The 16,874-nt window shown below is 39.0% G+C and overlaps 2 protein-coding genes across 2 annotated transcripts in view; both read right to left on the bottom strand.

The window, feature by feature from the left end:
- Nucleotides 1-296: 296 nt before the first annotated feature.
- On the bottom strand, nt 297-7,929 carry LOC135075979 (uncharacterized). Its single transcript, XM_063970426.1, has 4 exons — nt 7,870-7,929; nt 7,227-7,432; nt 5,182-5,392; nt 297-4,920 (listed from the first exon to the last, which is right to left on the bottom strand). Exons 1-4 carry the CDS (start codon nt 7,927-7,929, stop codon nt 4,885-4,887), a joined length of 513 nt encoding a protein of 170 aa, XP_063826496.1. The 3' UTR covers nt 297-4,884.
- LOC135075978 (protein couch potato-like) overlaps nt 7,341-16,874 on the bottom strand; it is a 222,590-nt gene continuing 213,056 nt past the window's right edge. The window contains exons 3-8 of the mRNA XM_063970425.1: nt 11,215-11,292; nt 10,120-10,173; nt 9,873-9,935; nt 8,728-8,872; nt 8,021-8,193; nt 7,341-7,432 (exon numbers count right to left, since the gene is read on the bottom strand). Of these exons, the coding sequence (XP_063826495.1) occupies nt 8,048-8,193; nt 8,728-8,872; nt 9,873-9,935; nt 10,120-10,173; nt 11,215-11,292 (486 nt within the window). The 3' untranslated portion in view covers nt 7,341-7,432; nt 8,021-8,047. The remainder of the gene's footprint in view (nt 7,433-8,020; nt 8,194-8,727; nt 8,873-9,872; nt 9,936-10,119; nt 10,174-11,214; nt 11,293-16,874) is intronic.

Here is a 16,874-nt window from a genome sequence, read left to right as displayed (position 1 = left end):
CCTCATATCCGAGTGAATTCTGCAAATCTGCAGGCACGACCCGACGTCAGATTGTACACCAAACACTTTGTAACGCTTCCAAAATTAATAGGAAAATCTTTAAGGAATCTGTATTCTTGCATTTGAAAACTTGTATTTTAATTTATTTTTCTGTACTTAATTTAATTAGAGCTTTTATTTTTGCAGATGTAGAAAATTAAAAATATTATTGTGCAAGCATTATTTTGTCATAGTCAACTCTGATTATATTGGTATTGTTGATATAGAAAGTGTAGCCTCAGAAATAAAGAAAAAGATTATTAATTTGTCACATATTTATTCCCAATCTTTGGACCCTATAATGCTTTAAAACTAATAATAACATAAATACAACACTGCCATACGTTAATTATTGAAATTAGGAGACTTCATAGCATTTCACCGATAGATTTACAGCGTCTTCTTCATAAAACCAATTCGTATGACTGGACAGGCCACAGTCAGGTGCGCACACGCAAAGTAGTCATACAAATTCGTTTTAAAACAATACGCAAAAAGCAGATAATTCTACAAAGCAAAGTTCCAAAGCTCAACTGTTAATTATATCTAATTTCAGTTATCCTAATCTAGACACCTATAGTTTTCGTACTTACTAAATTTTGATTATTACAAGAATATTGACAGTTACGACTTTTTAACACAATTCGAACTATTCGAAAGAATAATAAATCATCGATAGGGATAGATTGTAGAATTATATAAAAATACCAATCAACAAATCTTTAAGATTTCAGATGGAACACTGGTAGAGACGCAAAGGGCGACTTAAATTCCATAAATTTATTTCATCCAATAAGTGATTGGAGACAAAACATGTAAATAGGGTGTTCAGTTGAATAAAAACTTCGATTGAGGATGAGCTCAATTTATTTGAATTAACAATGACGTCTCCAATGCCACAATACTCCATAAAGTAAGAAAAGAAATTAATGAACATCTATAAAAGTTGTAATAATGATAATATAATTAAGCTAATTTATCACTATTTTTACAATGTCATTATGTTTTTCTTAAACCACAATAACACTTTACCTCTGCTCTAAAAGCATTAAATAATCCAAGTCACACAAATCTAACAATTAATTACTAACTATATAGTTTGTATGTTACTTTGCTCGATATACAAATAAGTTTTTCAGCAACGCTCTAACTCTGGTCACCGAAAATTAAAACAATGTCATTAATACTGGATCGCAAGCGAACTGTTAAATCAATTTGGTTATTAAGCCATCATTAACCTAAACAATAACAATAAAAATAACATTTGAAACCTACAGCGATAAGTTTAAAGTTAACCGAAACTTGCGCGACACTACTCGGGTACTATGCGTAATGATCCACGTTAACACAATCTAACCGACGTTATTATAGTACTTCATCAACGTACGAAAACAACACTTATTAGGTATTTGATACTCCGAACGATTATTTTGTCTCTTTATTCTATTCATATGTATCTCTTAGTATTTAACTAAATTTATTAAGGGGCACAGAATTGATATGTTTCCGATGCACGGCGTTTGTGTGATACCGTTGACTTAACCTAACTTGCAAGGCGACGCTACACCCCTACTCTACCCTATCACATGCGGGCCATGTCACGCGTCTTACCGACGGCCATCCGAACACCATCCACTCGGTTTCACAGTAAACGTTAAGAAAATATCGCTTTAGTTAGATTACATAACTTGTATCTGTCTTCTGCTTCGATTTGTAGAACTAAAGATCACGACGCTAAGCGAAAATCGAATCGAGATACAGGACACAAATGCAAGCGAACAAACCGAGAACTTAAGTGAATTTGGGTTAGCGTGACATGTAGCCGATTGCATTACAAGTAGTAGACGAGATACAGAATAAACGTCTCTATGAAACCGCTTTTTACTCCTAATTACACATTAATATTACACGATGATATGTATCGAGTAGTCCCGCAAAAGGTGACGTAGCCGTGTCCGCAGCCACTGGACGTCTCTTACTCGCTATCTACGGTTGTTGGACGGAATCATGGCGGCGTCGGGCGCCCTGGCGTTTCGTGCAAATTGCCCGCCGTCGCGTGCACGCGCCATTTTGTTCTATCGTGACACGCAAAATGGCGGGCGATAAAATTGCGCGCAAATCAAAATTACTCAAACCATTCCACAGCTCTACACTTTATGTTGTTAACACTTATTTTTAGAAGTTGCTATAGAGAGACCTCCACTGTAGAGCTGTCGAACGATCCGAATGGCCACAACTGAAAAGAAAAAATAAACTTTTCGTTGTATTTTAGTGTGCCGCCGCGGAAGCCCGACGCCGAAGGTATGGGAGATCACTACACATTACACAATTACTTACATACGAATTAGCATTACATCGAATTAAATAAGTAAACATTGACTTAGCTTAATTATTAAAACCGACAGTGAATTACGAATATATAAGATAATCCGAGATTTTCAGGTAATACAAAAATTTTCATTGCATTCAGTTAATCAGATCATGAAAAGAAAATGTGATTATTTAATGATTCCTGAACAGGATATTGGCTAATGTCTGTTAATTTAACAATGGGCTATGAACTTATCAATTGTCTAGATTTACACAGGTAGAATATTTAATTAGTTTTGGTTCTAATAAATAGCATAGATAGGTAACAATTAAAATAGTCTCGTTGCCCAGCCAGGCGTCACCCGTAACGAAGGCCTCACCCTGATCAACGCAGTTCCGAGAGCTTCCCATCAAACAAACAACGTTAAAACAATGGTCATCTTAGAAAAACGTTATTGCCAATACAAGTTTGCCTACAAAATACAAGTTTGGTACGGTCTGAGGTTAGTATTAAAAATTATGTATATCCATTATCTTTGGTCTATACGCCACGACACTCGGTAAACTGTGAAATTCATAGTCACTATAAACAACGTATAAAATTTTGCTAAGTCAAAAATTGACGAAATTTCTATTAAATATTGACTAAGAGATTTTCATAAGAATTCACATGCGGATTCTCCGGCGGCGACCGGCGGTCGCGTGAATACCTCATAGATATCTGTCGCGTCAGGTTTTAATCCAAATATCCGAAACCTTATCATTATAGCCTAAGCAGGGATTTTTTTTTACTTTTTTGTATAATTTTTACATGTTTACATCAGCAGATTACGTCACTAGATACCTATAATAACATTAAGATTCCATTTTTGGTTTATTGCTATCTCGCACTGATGTGTACTTCCATCGTCACCGTGTTTCATCAAAACATATAGGTAACTAAGAGTAGATCTGTATGCGATAGTCAACTAGCTAAAAATAAAAAATATATTAATCTTTTCCTTTGATTAATCCTAAAACTTCAGTAGATTTAAACTCCATTACATTGTTTCATTATTATGTATGAATAACTTTCATTAAATAGTAATGTAACTATGCTGATTGTCTACAATAAATACCCTTATCTAGTTTTATTGACCTAACGATTACACAATAAAAGTAACTACTAAATTTTAAATTAGATTATTACCAAAAAGCTCGTCAAAGCATGCAGATAGTAGAATAATTGTTTCACTATTCAGCGTTGGCGCGCACGACGCCGTATTTAATTATTATTAATTAATATAATGATTACATTTATTATTTAACTCTCATAAGGCCAAGGCTAAATTCTCGCAACAAGACTGAACTTATCTCGATTGTGTCGCATCGCATACTAATCGTAAGGACAACAAGAACCCGCAGAGTCAACGAAACTTCCGATGAAGAGCTCCAACTAATTAAGAATATGATCACGAGGGTTTAGATTGAATCGTAATTCAAGGCACAAGAAATTTTGATGTCTAAACAGGTAATTGGCTAAAGAAAGAGCATGGTAGGATCGACGGGGCTCACGCGGAGTGCCGCGGGTCCTACGTCGGCGAGTGCCGTGCTGCGGCACTCAGTGCAGCCTGCGCGAGCTAGCATGCGTGCGAGGACAGTCCAGGCCTCTGAGGCCCCCGCTCTTGGGGTCTCTACGGCCGCACCTCATTGCGCACCTCCATCTACAGTGAGAATGGATCAAAGACCAACACTAGAGTGCCAGCGCTTTAACGAGTGATTGAACATTATAAAAATTACTAAGAAAGTATTAGGTAAATATAATTTGAAATAGTCATGAAATTCATTTAAATACGCTAACATTATCGAGGCTAAAACAAAAGTATCGTAATTATTACATACAACTTTATTTAAAATCATTCAACTTGAAATATTATTATTAACAAAACGTAATCTTTCTATGAAGGGCACCTTTGGTTTTTAGCTTATTCGAATGAGATATATCCTAAAATGTTTAATTTCTGGTTTAACGCTATTCACCATAATTATAACAAATCCTCTCAGTTGTATACATCGGCCTTGTAAAAACAAATATACAAACTTTCCCATACAATAAGTTAGTTGTAAATAAATCTTATATTACACAATAAAATGAATAATATTAAATAAACAGATTACATTTATAGGAAAAAATAATAATAATTTCAATTATATTACTTTAAATATGAACGGTAAACAATAAACCTGGAATGTTAATAATAATACATTTAACACTTGCTACATTTGGTATAAACGAAAACACACCACACCTCTGACGTTATCAAAACGGGAATCATAACTGAAGAGGAGATAGAGCTTATATACTTTACTGTACAAAAAGGGTCCTTATGCGTGGACCCGGTAATCTTGATCCGTTATCAGCCGTAGTAGGGGCAGACGTGGCAGCAGCCGTTGATGTTTGCTCCATCTCCTGTAGTGGTTCCGATGCGACTCAGAGGATCAAGATTGCGCGTCCCTCAGTTAGCTGGTTGTCAAGTGCCGAGAGCCACGAACGAACTAATGCTGTTCGCTCTCTTCTCCGCCTTTGGCTCCCTGGTAAACAGACGCCACATTACTTGGATGCACTCTAAATAATAAGTAAATCAATTAACGCAGGCATTAAACTATTGTGCATGGTGCAATGGTGAAACATTAGTAACTTTGCTCATATTAAGATTACGACCTTTGAATCCGTGTGCATTAAACTTCATCAGCCAGATCAAGTTTTATACACTGAAAAGGTGCGTTTACTAGAGGATTCAAAGCGTTAACTATCCACATCAAGCTGTGTACGATAATAGTGCGCGTGCATACTTCATGTGCGAGAATCCAGCCGTTGTGTGCCATCTTATGCCTGGCGTATTCGAGGTGGATGGCCCCCTCTGAGCTGAGGAGCAGGGCGCCCTGGAGCCGGGCCATGGCAGCGGCGGCGTCGGTCGGGCTAGCGAAGTCGACGAAGGCCACCGGGCCTGATGACCCCCCGCTCCCGGCGCTCAGCAAACGCAGGCGCGCGAACCCGGGGCAGCTGCGCGACGATACTTAGTTGTGCCCGCGCTCGTACCCCCAGCGATTGTGTAATCACATGGCTCCACTAGTTTTGGGCTAGGTAAGCTACGCGTGAACATCTATTACCGGCAAATAACAAGAGTTACATCCATAGTTCTTGGATCTTATTTTGCCTCTCTGAATGTAGACGTTGTTAAAATTATTGAATCTACGGTCAGTTCTCATTCTCAGTACAAAATTTCCCAAAATTCTTCGTGGAGAACTTGTAAGCAGGTAGCAGAAGCAGATTCGTTAGTCTGCTTTCTGGTTCTTCAATGCAATTGGATAGCATTATTGATTAAGGCCAACAACTGCAAAGGGTCAATGCCAGTAGGTTCAAACAATGTTTCAGCAAAGTCCGGTTTAACTGAAGTAGCTAGACCATATTTACTTTCGAAGCATATCATTTTCTCGAGCATTTTCGAATTTTGTTTTTATTAAATACCTATGTATGTCTCAATATCACTTATAATATTAATTGACAATATTTTTTACGTATTTTGGGTTCATTGTTTGCTAGAACTGACTAAGATTAGGCTACTCGATCTGGGTAAACAATGGCCTCAAAAGATTAATAATAACGATTAATGATAATAACCATTCATGTTATCATTATTTCATCTTTTCTATACAACCATTTGTATTATTTATTCCAACTCCAGTTATTGTGCCGGTAATAGAATTTAAGCTTTAAACATATAATGCAAAAAATATAAATCGACTTCTACATATACGTGAAAAAATAAATAAGTTTGGAGCCATGTGATTCTAGTTTTGTATGTAATTAGAGTTATGTAAGTTTGAGATTTTAAAAGTTTAAATTATTCGACAGTTATAAATGATCCCTGATTTTGGTGTTTGCTGAAATTTTAGAAAATAATACTTCTTTCAGTATATTTAATGCAACTAAAACATGAACAGAAAAGTTATTTGTGTGTGTGTGTCATACGAGTATACTTGTGCTGATAAATAATACGACTAATTTTGTGAGAAGTGTGTTCTCTCTAGCGAAATTGTAAACTAAGAGCATTGGTTGATGATAACGATACTATAACAAGTATCTTTCTAAAGGAGGAGGCTTGATGTCTTCCAATACAGAATACAGATTTCGCTAAGGAGAAAGTGTCCTTATATTGTCATGCTGGGGTGGTACGGGTGCAGGCTTCGGATCTCACACAAACTTAACATTTGTAGAATTAGCCAATATCGTAAATTTTATGAGTTCGTTAAATTTTCGTTTGTGTGAGAGTTATCGCAGAATCGGAACATAAAATTAAATCCAGTAATGTTCATGTGGACGACAATAGTGACATTCGGTGCGACATGCACTGTGGAGAATACATATATCTGATTAAATGTATCTTAATTTACTTCACTTCACAACATTGTGTAACTGCTTATCGATGTTGTGCGTGTTCATGCGCATGATCTGAACCTAATTTTGTTAAGACTGATCTATTTGCGTGATTTAACTAAATCTAGATTGATGATCGATCAGCTTATCCAAATTAGGCGACTTTACTAGTTTCGACGGAAAGAAAAACTTTGACGATTGTTTTAGATTTTATAAAATAAGAATATTTTCGGTCCCGTCGAAATTGTGTTCCAAATCTTACTTATTAATCAATTTTTGTTTATACTGGAAACAAGATATCATTCTAATAAAATTACATTTAACCGATATTGTTTCAGTAAAAAATATCTCATGTAGAGTAGTACGCACGTAACTTCGTGTTGATTTCCAACAGCCACAACAACGTCAGATATTTTATTTCCAGTCCAATCACTCCTATCAAATTGCGAACAAGTCCTACCTGCTGAAAATCTCCTTCAGCTCATGCTCGGACACGAACTGGCCTAAGTTCGCGACGAAGAGCGTGGAGCACGGCGGCGCGGGGTGCGCGGGGTGTGAAGGGTGACCGGGGTGCGCGGGCGGCGCCTGCGCATGCGGCGGCACCCCGGCGCCCGGGGAACCCAGCGCCGGCGCGGGCAGGACGCAGGCGCCCAGCGTCAGGGGGGTCTGGTGGGAAAAGAGTAGTTATATGGAAGAGTCCTTCATTTCTTACCTAATCTGAGACTATAATTACTATAGAACTTCGAACTCATCCTATGTTCTTCTGACAGTTTAACTTTCCCCCGGGAAAACTTGACCTACACTGGTTGGGTTTTTATTGGCGGTCAAGCTGTAGATCCTGGCTACACAGGAGTTGCAGTGGTGGGAAAGAGAGGTGGGAATAGTCCCGTAGCGTCAAGGGGGTTTGATGGGTAAAGAGTAGTTTAAAGGAAGAACCCTTCATTTCCGATGACGGACCTCATTTTACTGGTGCGGAGTTTACTTTTGATTCGAATTGATGGCTCTATAAAAATAAAGATATCAGACTTGAATAAGACGGCAAGACTCCAACGATAGAATCACCTTATTAAACTTGAACTTGGAAATACTTGGGTGATTTACACCTGCAGTAAAATGGGCCACAGATTCAATTTGCCGATCTGTAACTCCACGTAAGAAGACATGAAGGCTGAAGCTCTAAGTGTGTGTGGGTGTAGTTATTAAACTTACGTAGTTACGGTAAGTGAATGGGATGATTGAGGTTGTTACACTTACGTGGTGTGGCCTATCGGCGGCAGCTAGTCAGAGGTAGGAACGCACCGGCGCCATCTGAGGGTGGATGGCGGGATGCACCAGCCCGTGCGACAGCGCCGGCAACTCTCCTCCATACGCCAGCGGGTGGTGCCACAGCTCCGCTCCTCCACCAGGGAAGAACGGACTCGCTAAGTCTGCATCCACAAAACAACATGTCACTACCCGCAAGCAACACCCAGAAACCGCTATCATCAACGTATCATAGCTGTACTTGACTTGTAGCTGACGTATCTAGTTGTGAATTAGGATACTGCTATAGAAATTCATTATTTACAAAGTGCTTAAGACATGTTTTCACGTTACTTCGTAAAACTATTGTAATTCAAGTCTTAAAAGTTGGCAAATTGATACATGTAGAATTTACAGTGTCATCATGAAAACATGTGAAATGTAGACAACAGTGGTAAAGAACCCGACAGATCAATCAATATAGCTTCGCGGAGCTAGGCCTTGCGTGGTACGTGTAAGCGGTCACAGATACTTGCCCGTGCGATAGCTCGACACCCCAACGCGTCTGCCTAACTCCTTAAGAGAGTGAAGGTACGAGCAGTTTAGTGTAAGGATCGCCTCAGAGAAGGGTCGTGAGGTCGTTAGTGAGTCGATGAGGTCGGCAGGGAGTGGGTCGGTCGAGCGAGCGCCGGGCGGAGTGTGCTTTCGGCGGTACTTACGTCCAGTGAGTGGGTGCATCAATGCGGGGTGTGCAGCTGGCGCGGCTGTGGCAACTGCCGGCTTCGGCTTGCTGACCTTCGTGTTGCTTTTAGCGAACTCCAGCCGAATCGTTTGCGGCATGTCGGGGTCGAATCGGACGCCCTGCTGTGAACAGCCGCGAGCGGTGCGGCGCTCCGATATAATGACGATGGAAGGGCTGCCGTATGCGCCCAGCGGACTCGGTGCCCGCTGGGGCAGTGAACGCGTGAAACGGAATCTAGACGAGGATACTGCACTTGGACATTTACGACTGTCTATATTCATTTGGGACCACTTGCAATATCCCCTAGGTAACGTTTTCGAAAAAGGAGTAACCATACGAGACAATAATTTGGAGAGTGGGTTTAGAGACGGTTTTAATGTATATTGAGATGTATCTGTTCAATAGTCCGCGCCCGCGCCTGCTAGAGTGACAGAACACAGTGCTCGGGATGTGACATCAAAACCTGTCAAACAGTGACATGCATTGCGTATTTACACCGTATCGTTATCGTTCGCTCCGGAGCTTAGCCTCCGACTCGATGACCCATCGAGGTCTATTCGACGTGTGCATGGGTTTAGCATAAATACGATGCGGTTACTCGAGTCAGGAAAATGTTATTCCAAGTCTACAATGAGAATATTAACTATAGTGCTCATTGGCTGTGTTGAGGCATGTGATGAGAAGAGGTTTAGTAACACCGTGCGTCTTACATGTTTTATTAGTATTTACAGTAGCATTGTAAGTTCCATTTATGTATCTCAGTCTTTTAAAAAGACACTGATGTATTGGCTTGTGGTATTATACTGTGTTGTCAAAGCCATTCGTACTTTTAAATAGGCGATTATATTGTGTAATATGTGATTTTATTTTACTTTTGTTGTGTTATTTTTGCACCAAGAAGTATCGGGTAATTAGGTTAGTTAATAATATTTTTTCATCTACGCCTAAATACCGTTCTAATTGAGCATGTTCCAATATAGCGAGTCTTCAAAGACTTTATGTAGGTAGGCTTAAAAGTTGGTGAATATGCGCTATTGGAACAAACTCAACATTAGTATTGGAAATACAATAGATATTGGTTTGTTAGCTTGACGTAATGATGACAATGAAGTCAATACCAACCTGAAGATCTTGTTTAGCCGCCTCTGCGCCCGCGCGGGTGTGGAACGTGACAAAGCCAACGGGCTGCAAGAAATACCAATATTAAAATAACAGTATTAAGTAAATAAATTAGCTCTCTCTTTATCAATTTTATTTTTCAACTGCAGACTATTAAATAACTAGCGTACCAGAATAAAAATGAAACGTTACAACGAACACAATACCAAAGAAAAAAGCAAAGAACTCTAACGACTGAAAATAAACTCACCGATGCTGTTTTTCCATTCTTGCTGGTAACCTTTAGCAACGAGCCTTCATAACCCTGCGCAAACAAAAAGAAGTGATTAGGGAAAGTTATAATAAGCTGTTTGAATCGAGGCTAATGATGCAATGCATAATCTATTTGATATACGCCGCCAGTGGCATTACCAAATTACTTCAATTGCTATTGTCATCACGTCAAACCGGAATTCCATTGAGGGAACATACAATTCAGCCGGCAAAAAAGGAGGATACCCGTGCTAGGCACCGCTGAAAGCACGCGATACACTATAACTAACCCCCGGTATAAGTTTGGGCACCTTTATGTCTACCGTCCCATCCGTACCAGCCGGGGATCGAGTGTAATCCCCCTTATCGGTAGACAGAATCGATTCAATCCGAATATTACGAATCGGAGCATGACGTTTGATATTTACGACGCAGTAATCCGAATCGAGATCCTCCACTTGCGTGACGGAAGCGATGGGCGCCTTATATTCTTGGGGTAAGACTTTGAATGTTTCTAGAAGGCCATTTTTATGACATTCTAAGAACATTATATTTCAAACATTGAAAACTTGTTTGGTGTAAAAGGACGATGAGATATACATATGCTTGGTACATTACAAAGTAATGAAATTTTATTTCAATTTATCCTTTGCGTGAAACGTGAAGCGTGTAGCTGTCTTTCCCTACGTTAAAGTAGAGGAGGGTAACCGACTAGTTTGTCTAGTCATTGTGAGTCTATTAAGAATGTATGCGACAGACAAGTAAAGGTTTCCAACTTCTAGGGTTAACTAAAATCGAAAAACAAATTCAATTGTTTTTCGGAGGTTTTCTTTTACGAATTTCTTTTCATTTTCCTTGATAGATTGGAAGAACGACGAAGTACAATCATTCAAATTGCATTTTATGAAGTTGTAGCAGGTGCTATTTTGCAGCCAAAATGTGTCAAGTCATATCGTACATGTTTCAGGTAGAGTGTTACAATTCAATTAACTATTCTACAATCATTAGTCGTATCGACATTAGGAGTTCGTAAACATCTAGCTCTATCATCTAGCTATGTAAAAATGTATGTATAAAGTAAAATAGTTGTTACCTCATATGCTCGGAACAGTAAGTACAGCTCCCGTGGCTTCGCGTCCATCGGCAGGCCACTCACGAACAATGTTCGCACCTGCAACAATATGAAACTTTCATTGTAGTACCCGCGCCATATAAATTATTCCAGGGCTGACCCTAGATAATATTCCTAATGCGATCTCAGAAGAGCACACACTGTTGTAATCGTAATCCCGACCCAAATCACCGTGAGATGATTTGATATGTAGACAGTAGTTGCCAGTAAACGAGATCAACCTAGAAAGGAGAGAAAATTCGAAATTCGAAAAATATTCGAATCAGCACGTAATTGAAAGAGCAACAGTTTTAAAATTTACCTAAAAGGTTTTGGATTAGCCGTTTCGCGCTGTTTTTAAAGGTTATTTTCCCACGCAAACAAAGGCACGACGTTTTTCGCGGAACCACAAAGGGGGCATAGAAATCTTTGAATGGTTCTCCGAGTCGATTCTTTCTTTGTGGACTGGGAGGCGCATTAATTCGGCGGTCCGTTTAATGAAATAAAACAGCCAGTAATGGCGGCGCGATTTGGCGCGTGCGGGAAATGGAGATTAATTGCTGGCAACACCGGCCGGGGGCCATCTTGTTGCACTCTTATTTATTTGTCTGAGTTTCACTCGAATTTTTTAATGTTTTTATTTAAAAGTACTAGTTTTTGGTCGCGGCTTCACCCGCGTAAATAACCGTCTGTCATAGAAAGATTTCGTATTCCCCTTTCAAACATCGGGATAAAAACTATCTTATGTTCTCTTTGACAAATGATCATTAATCACTCTCACACTCTATCTATTGGTGAAAGAAAACCGCAGGAAAATAGCAAGTGAATAAACCACTGACATGCACAAGACATGAAAACTATCCGGATTTTTACGCACGTTAGGACACTCGATCACGGTGCGCGCTAAGGGCCCTCGGACACATTTCGCCGCGTCGCCGACCGACCGGGCCGGCTGTCGGACCTTTATGTCGGCTATTTTCCGGTCGAACGCACCGGAATTCCCGGTTTCGACGATACAAAATATTTTTACGGCGACCTCTTTTAATATTATGCTCTTTGAAATATCCCACTGATATTACTTTAAATAATATTCCAATATCACTGACGAACAATTAATTGTGCAAGCTTTAAATTAAAATGCGGTTTACTGTGTAGTAATATAGTAAATATTTGTAATCGAAACCGGCATTCACTTGAATATGAAACTATATTTGGTTTATCCCGCATGCCTGAATGGCAGTCGGGAAATATTTGCAAATTGATTTTGAATGAGCTTCGAATAATTCGAAATTTTATTGAACCTTCCTTTTCTTGGTATGTTATGAATCACAGGAATCCAGGATGGTTAAAAGAACGTACAATAGAAAAGTGTGTTTTATGAAATCCAGGTGAGGTAGATAAGATTTAAAATCTTTAAAGTTAAATAAATTAGACGAATCATGCCTCTACATGTTTATCAATAAGAAGGACCGTAAAAGGAATTTAGGCAGTTTAAGAGCAAAACGGAAGAAAATAAAATTACGGTATGTCAGAGACTCGCGTTTTGGACGAGTATGTTGCAGATACGAGCGTTCTACGGCTATTTTCCGAGTGACTGCTCCTCTTTGCCGATGGAAAATATTCCACTGCGACGGAGCACAAACATTATTAACAGATAAAAGTCAAGCCATGTCATAAGCAGATTTTAAAGTAAGATACTCGTGGTATTTTAAAGTTATAGATTGAAAGACGGATGGAAACCTTTATTTATTAGTAGGTGGTTACTCTATGCTGTTATTGAAAACTTGACTGTTAAATTAAAAAGAAAAAGCGTCGTGAATCTTTCGATAAGAAAAATCTGCAACACTCATAAAACAAAGCATATCAGATACCTGGTGCACCTTACATATTTCAACCAGGATGAAAACCCGGTCACTTGAAAATGACCCGGACCATTTTACACTTGGCTGGTTGCAGAGTTGCAGATAAATGATGTAAAAAGTTCATTATCATTTTTATGTCATTAAGGATTTGTGTGTTGTCATCGCAACTTTTGAGAAAATAAAAACAGGAAAAGTTAAATTTAGTTATGAAATTAATCGTGGGAATTCCAATTATTGCCAAATGCTTTCTATTGGTGCTGGAGTATACGTATCATATGCTTCAAATATCAATCGTCTTGTCACTTCAATGATGCCCTTTCATGTAGACCATGTTACACTCGACTGACCACCAGGTGTCAGCGCCCAATTATTGAATTTCATAGTTCACGTTTGATGTTACCTAAAATGTAGTTCCTCAATATGAACACTACTTTTTTGGGATTTGAGGAATGGAAATTGAAAGAAAAAAGGATGTTGGCAGACTTTAAGTGCCTTCAAGAAGACGCGTTTTATGTACTTAAAACATAAAACTATTTTTTATTCGATAAGATTTCGAATGTATCCTGCTATGTTTAGGCTGAGTTGGACCACCTAACTTTGACGGTAACTTTAAAGATTTCCGGCGTTTTTTGTATGGTGTTTGACAGATTATTGACGTTTGTCAATGTTGAAGTAAGATGGTGCAATCCAGCCTTATTGTGGACAATGGCCATTGTGTCATTACGTGAGAAATGTCGTGAAAAAAATTCGCCCGAACTCCAAATTGTAGCCACCAGGGGCGCACGTAACGTCAAACAGGCGCACATCTAACATATTTCAGCGCGCGGGCCTGCGCCCGGTCACTCCAGAATTGCCCCTTCGTGTCCACCATTTTTACACTCGACTGGCCACGGCTCCAGCGCCAACTATTGAGTTATGTTTCATAGCGCCGAGATGGGGCGAGAGATTTGCGATAGTACTGAGGGTAGATGGTGATGAGCGTTTTGTATGAATTGTTTGGGGTCCGACCCTGATTGAACTCTTAGTTTTCAGTACGGTTTGGTCATCAGTTTGAAGAGGCAATTTAGGGTTGAATGTTCGTGCCAATTAAGTATGCTGTTGTTGTATTTGAGTGTATTCGACATAGGAGCGTTTACTACTAATATACAAGGGTTCTATCTGCAAATGTTGGGCAGTCCCAACGCCTAAGTCAAAGAACAATAAAGGGGTAAACTCTTACCCCCTTACTATTAACAGTTATTAACTTTAAACTAGGTTTCAACCAACGTGTAACTTTTTATCAGTAACTGGGTTAGCAGTTAATGTATAAAACATTTGTAAGAAAACATCGTCGACTTTTCAAGACTACTTTTAAAAATAAATAAAAAGGGAGCGCGTTAAAAGCAGGTGTTTTTCTTTTTGAAGCTTATCTCAATTTTCCGCTCTCGCATCCTCCAAAGCTAAACAGCCATTCGATTTGTCAACTAAAGCCAGATAGCATCTATGGCATGACATTAATATGAGGGAAGGAGGATATTTGTTCGAGTGTAAAATCGAACAACGGAATGCCTATTCGGAGATTGTGACACTTGTATGAATGACTAATCAAAGCTTTCGCAAGGCGTTTTATTGTTTTCACCCTTTGACATTCGATTTCCGTTTGATCCGTTCTTACTATTTGCTATAAGGAATTTTACGACTGTGGATCTCACGAGCACGACTGCTCGCATGTTTCGTTTGTACCGTTTATTTATGCTCTAAAGTACCTATTTGGATCGTTAATTGGTAAGTAGTATAGTTTTATTGTCATAACTTGATGAAGGGAACCGTGAAAATCTATTCATAAATACTCGTAGATATAGATTTTAATCATGATTACTTTTACAAGTATTTAGGCCAATGCTATGCTGAACTGAGATAATGTTCTTTTAGGTTCTAAAATGTCGCCAACAACACATTTAGTAGCGAGAGTAGCAGATGGACCGCGATCCGAAAACCCATAAAAATATGTCATTAGTTATGCTCATTGTTTTTTCGTTATTTCATTTTAAGCAGGTACGTAATCGGCACACGCTCGCGCTTTGGCACAATAATTTTAATTCTGACCAGCTTGTGTAACTTAGAAGTTTTTGGTTACACTTACGTCAATTTTGACGTCCAAATGCGTCTTCACAGTCGTAAAACAAGGCTTAAACAAATGCGTCCCGCCCAGTCGCTGTAGCGGACGAGTGCGGTGAACCCGCGCGGTGTCCAATCGAGTGACAATTCAATAGGCAGGCGAGTAAGCGTTTGCAATCCTACCGCCCACCGCATTCAAAGGCTGGGAGCACATGGGCGGTTACTTGTATTTACATTTTACATCACTTTCTAAATACATTATTACTAATTTAATTGTAATAAAATACATTAGTGTCTGTAATGATCATTATAAAGTCCACACGAAATAGATTGGCAATATTGTAAAGACGACATAGCGCATTCAGATAAACACTGGCAATCTGGCATTTTCGATTGTGTGGTAGAATTTAAGTGTCACTGTGAAATAAAAAAGGATAGTCAAATGTGCTCTTGACTATGCATAAGATGAATGATATCATCTATGAGGTGACAAATCGATTGAATCACAGACTGAACTGCACTTTGCAATCAAATTACTAGCCTTAATAAGTTCGGTGTCAAGCTTTTTTATGGTATTGGCGCGGAATATGCTAATTTCAGTGGGCAATGAACCATTCTGTCAGTTGCAATTTTACATTATTTACCTTTAAATTTAAATCGGCAGTGACATCTTTTTTCAATTCGCATATCATAGTTTACCAGTCAAATTAATTCAATACAAACGAGCTGCGTGTATGTGATAATTGTAATGGCGGGTCCCGATCGCAATGGGATTTGGAATGGGTCGTTAATAAAGAGTTTCACTTTCCGGTAACGTCCGACAGAATTTAACGCGAGGGAAAATTCGGAAACCATGTTTGATGTTTCAATTTACGCCGATATTTGCATATTAACAACTGACAAGAGATGCATGAATTAGGTTAATTGTGTTATATGCTAAAACCAGTGGCGGGCATTCCTATTATTTGGTGGACAAGCACCAAAATTTCAAACTACTGATTAAAACATATAAAGCAACGTTTACCAAGAAAGTAAATAAGAAATATTTATTTATTTTACTTAATAAATAATAAATATTCCAGTCTATTATAGACAATGCGCTACCTAGTCCTATATTAAGCAAAGGGGTATGCGAAACATTAGGCTAATCGGCCGTCATTATGTCAATGTCATTTTCAAATTCAATGAAATCCCATTTAAGTCTGTATTTACCGGCGTTTACCCGTGGTCCCCCCAACATGTCCCCCTGGTGGGTCCACGGGTAATTTTTTTTACCCGTTGTCCCACCGTTCTGAACAGTGTTTGCCAGTGGGTCTACGGGTAATTTATTTTAACCATGGTCCCACCGCACTAAGTGGCAAACATTGCTTTGTCACCTAGCCTAGGTATCTATAATATTATAAAAAAATCTATAATTAATATAGAAAATAATTATAGGTAGGTACGGCACTATAATATCTTTATACTATCTTCACATCACACATGTGGGTTAAAGTCACTCATATCCTTCTCGGCGTTTGATATTTCATCCCAGACATAGGTGACATGCAATGTTTGCCACTTAGTGCGGTGGGACCATGGTTAAAATAAATTACCCGTAGACCCACTGGCAAACACTGTTCAGAACGGTGGGACAACGGGTAAAAAAAATTACCCGTGGACCCACCAGGGGGACATGTTGGG

The sequence above is a fragment of the Ostrinia nubilalis genome, chromosome 11 (assembly GCF_963855985.1).
Source record: "Ostrinia nubilalis chromosome 11, ilOstNubi1.1, whole genome shotgun sequence".
Lineage (NCBI taxonomy): Eukaryota > Metazoa > Arthropoda > Insecta > Lepidoptera > Crambidae > Ostrinia > Ostrinia nubilalis.
This window is presented reverse-complemented; position numbering and strand designations above follow the sequence as displayed.